The sequence below is a fragment of the Argentina silus genome (genome assembly GCF_951799395.1).
Source record: "Argentina silus genome assembly, chromosome: 13".
In the NCBI taxonomy this organism is placed as follows: Eukaryota; Metazoa; Chordata; class Actinopteri; order Argentiniformes; family Argentinidae; genus Argentina; species Argentina silus.
In genome coordinates this window covers 14659138-14667613 of record NC_139667.1, presented here as the reverse complement: position 1 = coordinate 14667613, position 8476 = coordinate 14659138, and the positions used below count along the sequence as shown (strand labels likewise).

The 8476-nt window shown below is 46.7% G+C and overlaps 1 protein-coding gene across 1 annotated transcript; it reads left to right on the top strand.

Annotated features, from left to right (window-relative positions):
- Positions 1–696: 696 nt before the first annotated feature.
- lrfn5a (leucine rich repeat and fibronectin type III domain containing 5a) lies at positions 697–7593 on the top strand (the record flags this gene model as incomplete). Its single annotated transcript, XM_083683626.1, has 2 exons — positions 697–2084; positions 6570–7593. 2 exons carry the CDS (start codon positions 697–699, stop codon positions 7591–7593), a joined length of 2412 nt encoding a protein of 803 aa, XP_083539752.1.
- Between the last annotated feature and the right edge of the window lie 883 nt (positions 7594–8476).

Sequence of the window (8476 nt, the reverse complement as noted above, 5' to 3'; positions counted from 1 at the left end):
AGAAATCGGAGGACAGGCTCATTGTAATGCATGGGATGAAATGAGGAATGGTATCAAACACGTGTTGGGAGCATTGCTGGGTAATGGTGTTTATACTCTGTGTGCTTTACATCGATGTTGCAGTGTTCTATATATGAGTCAGTGACATTATTTAAATTGGAGTGTCATCTTTAGCTTGCTGTGAAGCAGGGCTTGCGTATTTTTTCTGCCAGTGTCATGGTTAATGTATTTCATGTCATGGATGATGGTAAATATCACAACATAGTCTCCAAATGATTATGTTCTGGGGGATCGTTTCTGCAAACCAAGACAATACGGATTGTATTATCTGGCTATACCAGCGTTTGACCACCTGTTTTGACGCAAGGTATGTCAAAAACGCAAGATACATTGCGTAAGAGCTACGTGGATTACGACTTGCATGGCGGTAAGGCAGTATTAGGTATTAACTTTGACTGGATACGTTTAGGCATTAACTTCAAGTGGTTAAGGTTAGGGTAAATTGTCAGGGGAAGGCATTAGCAAATATTAGAACGTAATAATTTGGAGACTAGGTTGAAATATCATGACCCAGTTCAAATGATTAATCCTCTCTCTCTCTCTTTCTCTCTCTCTCTCTCTCTCTTTCTCTCTCTCTCTCTCTCTCCTCTCTCTCTCTCTCTCTCTCTTTCTGCAGGTGTTTGAACCTGTCTTACAATGGAAAAACTGCTGGTGTGTCTGTTGGTAATTGGAATGGCAGTGAAGGCCCAGATCTGTCCCAAGCGCTGTGTCTGTCAGATCCTCTCTCCTAACCTCGCCACCCTCTGTGCCAAGAAAGGCCTTCTCTTCGTGCCACCCAACATCGACCGGCACACCGTGGAGCTCCGGCTTGCCGACAACTTTGTCACAAGCATCAAACGGAAAGACTTTGGCAACATGACGCGTCTGGTCGACCTCACGTTGTCCCGGAACACCATCAGCTTCATCACACCGCACGCGTTTGCCGACCTGGAGAACCTCCGCGCCCTGCATCTCAACAGCAACCGCCTCAACCGCATCGCCAACGACACCTTCAGCGGCATGTCCAAGCTCCACCACTTGATCCTCAACAACAACCAGCTCACAGTGATCCACCTGGGGGCCTTCAACGACCTACTAGCCCTGGAGGAGCTGGATATATCCTACAACAACCTGGACTCCATCCCCTGGGAGGCCATCCAGAGGATGACCAGCCTGCACACCCTGAGCCTGGATCACAACATGATAGACTTCATCCCAGAAGGAACCTTCTCCAACCTCCAGAAGCTCAACCGCCTGGACGTCACCTCCAACAAGCTGCTGAAGCTCCCTCCCGACCCGTTGTTCCAGAGGGCCCAGGTCCTCGCCACCTCCGGGACCATGAGCGCCACGTCCTTCCAGCTGAGCTTCGGCGGGAACCCCCTCCACTGTAACTGTGAGCTGCTGTGGTTACGCCGTCTGAGTCGCGAGGACGACCTGGAGACGTGCGCCTCACCGCAGCACCTCTCCGGACGCTACTTCTGGTCCATCCCCGAGGAGGAGTTCCTGTGTGAGCCTCCTCTCATCACGCGCTACTCCCACGAGATGCGTGTGCTGGAGGGCCAGCGGGTGGCGCTGCGCTGCAAGGCCAGGGGAGACCCCGAGCCTGTCATCCACTGGATCTCCCCCGAGGGGAAGCTGGTGTCCAACTCCTCCAGGACACTGGTCTACAACAACGGCACGCTGGACATCTTGATCAGCACAGTGAAGGACACAGGCTCCTTCACCTGCATCTCCTCCAACCCGGCCGGAGAGGCCACTCAGACGGTGGAGCTGGTGATTATTAAACTCCCTCACATCTCCAACAGCACCAACAACATCCAGGAGCCGGACCCCGGGTCCTCAGACATCTCCACCTCCACCAGGGCCGGGGCCAACGGGAGTAACAACACCGGAGACACTAAGACCAGCTCGGATAAGAAGGTGGTGATCGCAGAGGCCACTTCCTCCACCGCGCTCATCAAGTTCAACTTCCAGAGGAATATCCCTGGGATACGCATGTTCCAGATACAGTACAATGGAAGCCTGGATGACTCGCTTGTTTACAGGTAAGACAACGCAATACGAATATATCTGGCAACACTTTACATTAACAAACTGGTATAGTTGTGTAATAACACTCTACTTACACAAATAACAATATATAATGAACATGTTTTTTCACATAATCATTTAGCAGTTGTTCTTTAATTAGGAATTAATTAGGAGTAGTGTGAACATGGGGTAATTAATTAATTAATATGATTGTGTTACTACTGTTATTGCAGTATTACTATATGGGTACAAGCAGAAATAAGTAATATAATAATCTATTTTTCATGATGTTTTCATTTGTAATGGGCTGTATGGATTCAAGTGCCCTGAGACCACAGACATCTCTTGTGTTTCTATTGGATATTGCTTTCCATAACAAAAGACTCTTAATCACACTCAACACAACCCTTATGGACGCTGTACAACAGGGGAGGCTGGTGGAGGCAGAAATCGGAATGCATGGTGTTTGATACCATTCCTCATTACATTGAGCACGTCCTCCGATTTCCACCTCCACCAGCCTCTCCTGGCATACAGTCATTTAAGCACTTTGTTGTTTGCAACAAATGATAGTGAACAGCTGTGAAACAACAATGAAAGCAAGCTAAGCTGTAAACCAAACCAAAAAAAAGAACACACAACATGTGTCAGTGTTCCCTGTGAAGAGCTGTTGTCCATATAGTCACTCTCACTAGATTAGTGGTTTTGTACTAGATTCAATGCTCCCTACTGTGTGATTATTGTCTTAGCACACAGAGTTGACGCAAATTAAATGGAATGGAATTACAAACAGATAGATCATTTATATCAAAAACCAGAGTTATTATATTTGTTTGAGATAATCTGTAATCCCTGAACATCACTATTAAATCCATGTGGAGTACATACTGTACCCTAGACGATGGGACAGCAGGCAGGCAGGCAGGCAGAGAGGGAGGGAGGGAGGGAGGGAGGGAGGGAGGGAGGGAGGGAGGGAGCAGAGATGGCCGTCTGACACTGATGATGTCATAGACATTGATATACTGTAAGCTGGATGTACAGTTATAATAGTGTTAGGGCCGATGACAATTGAATTAATCTTTGTGAATAGGAGATTATTGGTTTGCAACGACTCTTTATAACATGGCTGGGTCGGTTAAATCAATAGACCCAGAGCCTCAATAACAACAATTAGCTTGGACTGACATGGGCAGGAGAGTAGTCTTCTCAGTGTATTAACAAATAAAACTGTCACTTTTTTGTGTTTGGGTGGCTCTCTTTGTGCCTGTGGAGGCCTGGATAGAAATCAGTTGTCCATCTAAACAAAGTGTTTCTGTCACTAAGTGTTGTGTTGTGTGTGATTGTCTGGGTAAGGACTGGTGAATACTAGTCTTGTTCAGAGAGCTGGCGGATGGCTGGTGTGATATTGTGTCAGTGGAGGCTGGTGGAGGTAGAAATCGGAGGACGGGCTCATTGTAATGCATGGAACATATTGAAGAATGGTGTTGGATACCGTTCCTCATTCCGTTCCATGCATTACAATGACCCCATCCTCCGATATCAGGCTCTACCAGCCTCCACTGTATTGTGTGTTATTGTATTACAGGCGCTGAGTGTTGTGTATACAGAGGCTGGCTGGCTTGGCCGGCTGTACTATCATGGCCGGCTGTAGTATCATATAGCTATATCAAAGCACATTGCCCTTTAAGTCTCTGGGGCAGGTCATACCATTGACCATTTAGGATAGAATGTCTTCTGTTAATATAGAATGTCTTCCATCAATACAGACCCTCAGAAATGTCTTCCATCAACACAAACACAGAACCCTCAGATAGAATGTCTTCCATCAATACAAACACAGAACCCTCAGATAGAATGTCTTTCATCAATACAAATACAGAACCTATAGAATGTCTTTCATCAATACATACGCAGACCCTCAGGTAGAATGTCTTCTATCAATACCTGCAGACCCTCAGATGGAATGTCTTCCATCAATACAGACCCTCAGATGGAATATCTTCTATCAATACCTACAGCCCCTCAGATAGAATGTGATCCAGGATTCAGTCAATACGTCCCTCAGGGGCAGGACTCCTCTGCACACAATTATCCCACCATTGTTTTCCTACCCAGAGTCATTTTCGATCTGAGCAGATTCATCAAACAATGGGGGACGCTGCGGTTTTTAAAAGTGTGCGTCAAACAAATTGTGCGTCGAAGGCTTTTATGAGCACACAAATCAAGAAAATGAGCCTGCTTCCAAACGCATCGGCGAGGGCCTGTTTGAGCCAGCGCAGCGCCCTGTGGAGCAGGTATTACCTGCCTTTCATGTGCTTAAGGCAGGAGAAGAGAAGCTTTCTTCAAACTTAATGTCCCCAATTTCCATTTTATAGCCCAATAAACACATCCAGCCTAACGTAACAATCTTATTGAAATAAATTATAAGTTATCTATGGGATTTGAAATGGGATCCACATCAAAGGGAGGTCCATTAGATTGTTACAGAGTGAGATTTAGATGAGTTTGCAGAATATGTGTGTTGTGTTGCTGGTGTGTGTGTGTTGCTGGTGTGCGTGTGTGTGTGTGTGTGTGTGTGTGTGTGTGTGTGTGTGTGTGTGTATTCTTCCCTGTGTCTCTCCACCTAGACCATTACAGAGGTACTTTACCATCTGCCTGACAGTGGGGGTCAGTAGGTCAGTCATTAAAGTCTCTATGCTTGGAACAAACAGCCAGGGTAACTGTTGTTGTTGTGGGTAAATAACCCAGCTGAAGTGTTGCTCTTTACTTGTTTATCGAGCTCTTGTCTTTATCTTTTACATTCTAAAAGCTAGTTTCTCAGGTCAAGATAAAGTATCTGTGTTGCTCCCAGACATGCATTTTCAATGGAAATTCTTCTTAGAAAGTGCGATTTTGTCCTTTTAAAAGTACATTCTAGTCTGTTGTAGTCTGGGGAACTGCCTCGCCTCCGCAGAACGATTTCCCTGACAAAGTTCAGTACGTCGGGAGGAAGCCACTTCTCGTGACTGCCCGTGGCAAAGTTCTCTACATGGGAGAATTAGATTAGTGTAATTGCTCTGGCAATAGCAATCAGCAGCCTATGGTCTTGAGTGGCGCAAAACAGCAATCAATAGAGCAAAAAGAAACATTTCATTTCACGGCTCTCAGGGAGAATGAACATCAAGCAGGTTTATGTTCAGTAATATTCTTAAAAAGTTTTTGCTTCTTTTTAAATGGATTAATATGTTTTGTTTAATCAATACTTTGAATGGGCAATCAGAGATTCAAAAAAGAGCAAAGTGGCTTTTAACTTTTTACATGCAGCTGAGGGATGGGACTGGAGAAAATACATTCTTTAAAATACATAGACGGAGATATGGATGCAAGGACTGACTATCCATGAGATCAAAACTATAGTTTTAACCATGTTTTTGAAGCAATACAGTGTTTGCTTACAATTACATTGTTTACAATGGGGTAAAACAAGCTTATAAAACAAGCTCATGAGGCATCTATAAGTCATATTCTTCAAGAATCAATGGCTATTCATCATTAATTAAAAAGTAAAAAAATGGATGTACCAAACCCAGATTGCCCCTTTAAGCTTGATCCCTTTGCTTTGCAAAATGTTAATACAGTTATACAAGGTCCTTTAAAACACCCAAATATGAGTCTTGTATGGAGTTAGAGCAGCAGGGAGGATTGTGAAGGCTTCATTGACACCAGGGGAGGATGATGGAGGTAGAAATTGAGGACGGGCTCATTGTAATGCATGGAATGGAATGAGGATGGAATGGAATGAGTAATCGTATCAAACGTGTTTGAAACCATTCCTCATTCCATTCCATGCATTACAATGAGCCCATCCTCCTATTTCTACCTCCACCAGCCTCCCCAGGCAGACACAGATAGAGACTAAGGACAATGCTAGGAGGGAGGAACAACCCTGTAGGCTGAATAGTGTAACTGCAGCCACGGTAATTTGCTAATGATTAAACATTATAATGGGGAAGAAAACACCAGAGGTCAAACAGTGTTTAGAGGCCGCCATTAATATTCATGGACTAATTTAAGCTGTTTATACTGGATGATATTGCACACATAAATACCAAAACACTGTGACTCTAGCAAATAGTTTCTGGCTGTTTTGGTTTTTGAAATTTAATTTGTTTTGGTTTATGAAATTTCAAGTATCATTACTCACCTAAAGTATACAGTTCTGTATGTAAACAATGTGAGTTTTCCAATCTTCCTGAAACCCAGATGAAACACTATTTTAGTGCTTTAGTTAGGATAATGAGATATGGAAATACTCTCTGCTTGTATAAAGAATGAGGGCGATCATTTGTTATGCTAAAGCTCATCCTGAACAATTGATAAGAAAACATAATCTGAAAGACATGATCTGCAATCCCTAATCGCATTGTTATACATCAAAAATGTTGTATTATAAGTTGTATTGTATTATATACAATTTTGAGGATCAATATTGACATATTTCTCTCTCTCTCTCCACCCAGAATGATCCCTCCCACAAGTAAAAACTTCCTGGTCAACAACCTTGCGGCAGGTACCAGTTACGACCTGTGTGTCCTGGCGATCTACGACGATGGCATCACCTCCCTGACCGCTACGCGAGTCGTCGGCTGCGTCCAGTTCACCACCGAGTCCGAGTACTTGCGCTGCCACTTCATGCAGTCCCAGTTCCTGGGCGGGACCATGATCATCATCATCGGCGGCATCATCGTGGCGTCCGTCCTCGTCTTCATCATCATCCTCATGATCCGCTACAAGGTCTGCAACACGGGTGGCGACGGTGGGAAAGGCGGGACCATGGTTACCAACGTCCACTCCCAGACCAACGGAGCGCAGGCACAGGGCTGCTCCGTCACGCCGTCTGTGTCCAAACAGGCCATGGTGGGAGGGGGGCCGGAGGACGGGGCGGGGGGGTCGTACGGACCGGACACGCTGACCCACTCATCAGAGACGTCCATGGCAGACTGCTCCACCGCCACCTCGTTGGTTAGCCCCAGCTGGGCCTCCGCCCCGGCCACCTCAGGCTCGCTCAAGCCCAAACGCAAACCGCCCGCGCCAAAGCCCTCCTCAGCCGCCGCCAGCACCACGGCAACCGCCTCCCCCGAGACCAAGATAGAGCCCCTCCCCCACCCCAACGCCGCCGAGAACCAGAACACCAACCGGAACAACTCCACCGCCCTCCAGCAACCCCCCGCCCCCAACCCCGCCCGCTCCTCCCTCCGCTCCTCGCGCATCAAGGACACGCCCATCTTGAGACGCGCCCACCCTCGGCCCGCCTCTAAGTACCTGACGCTTCCTGCAGAGGGGCTGCGGGCCAAGCGGAGGTACTCCCTCAACGAGGACCTGGCCAAGCACCAGTGCTTCATAGGGGCTCACAAGCTAGGCTCCATGTGGTCCAAGAGGAGCATGTCTATGAATGGGATGGTCCTAAAGAAAGAGGCAGCGGACACAGACAGTGGCAAGACCCCCTTCCCTAGTTCAGAGTGGATTCTAGAAAGCACTGTTTGATGGAATGTGTCCGTTTGACTGTTCTAAATCTGTGTGACTGAATGTATGCGAGTGACTAAAAGTGTGTCTGCATGTGCGTGTGACTCAACGTGTGGGTGCGTTTGTTATGTGACTAAAAGTCTAAGTGCGTGTGTGTGTGTAACGGAAAGTGTGTGTGTGTGTGCATGAGTATGTGACCGAATGTGGTGTGTGAGTGTGTGTGTGTGTTGTGTGTGTGTGTGTATGTGTGTATGATTGAATGTGTGTGTGTGTGTGTTAGTGTGAGTGTGTGTACAATATGTGCGAGAACATCTGTTTTTGAACCATTTTTTATGCTTTTTCCCCTGAGACCTTTTTGGTTCCGTTTACTTTCTTTATGAAAAACCCAACAATCTGTGGTGGATGATTGCCTTGTAGGAACCAGAGTTGCAGCCCTTTCTCTCTTCCACAGAGGAGGAGGGAGGTTCTCCAGGGCTCTGAGTGGGGAGGTTCTCCAGGGGTCTGAGGAGGGCGGTTTTCCAGGAGTCTGAGGAGGAGGGAGGTTATCCAGGAGTCTGAGAAGGGAGGTTCTTCAAGGGTCTGACGAGGAGGAGGGAGGTTCTCGAGGGGTCTGAGGAGGAGGGAGGTTCTCCAGGGGTCTGAAAAGGGAGGTTCTTCAGGGGTCTGAGGAGGAGGGAGGTTTTCCAGGGGTCTGAGGAGGGAGGTTCTCCGGCAGGGGTCTAAGGCCTCGCGCCCATCAGCTCTGGCTGTCTCATACCTATACAAGAAACGAAAAGGGGATCAAAAAATAAAAAATAAATAAAAACACCCATCCATCCATCCACCAGCCCATCCTTCCCTCTTCAACTTATACATAAACCCCCCCATGTTGTTACCATCATGGCAAGAGAAAAGCATTGGTGCC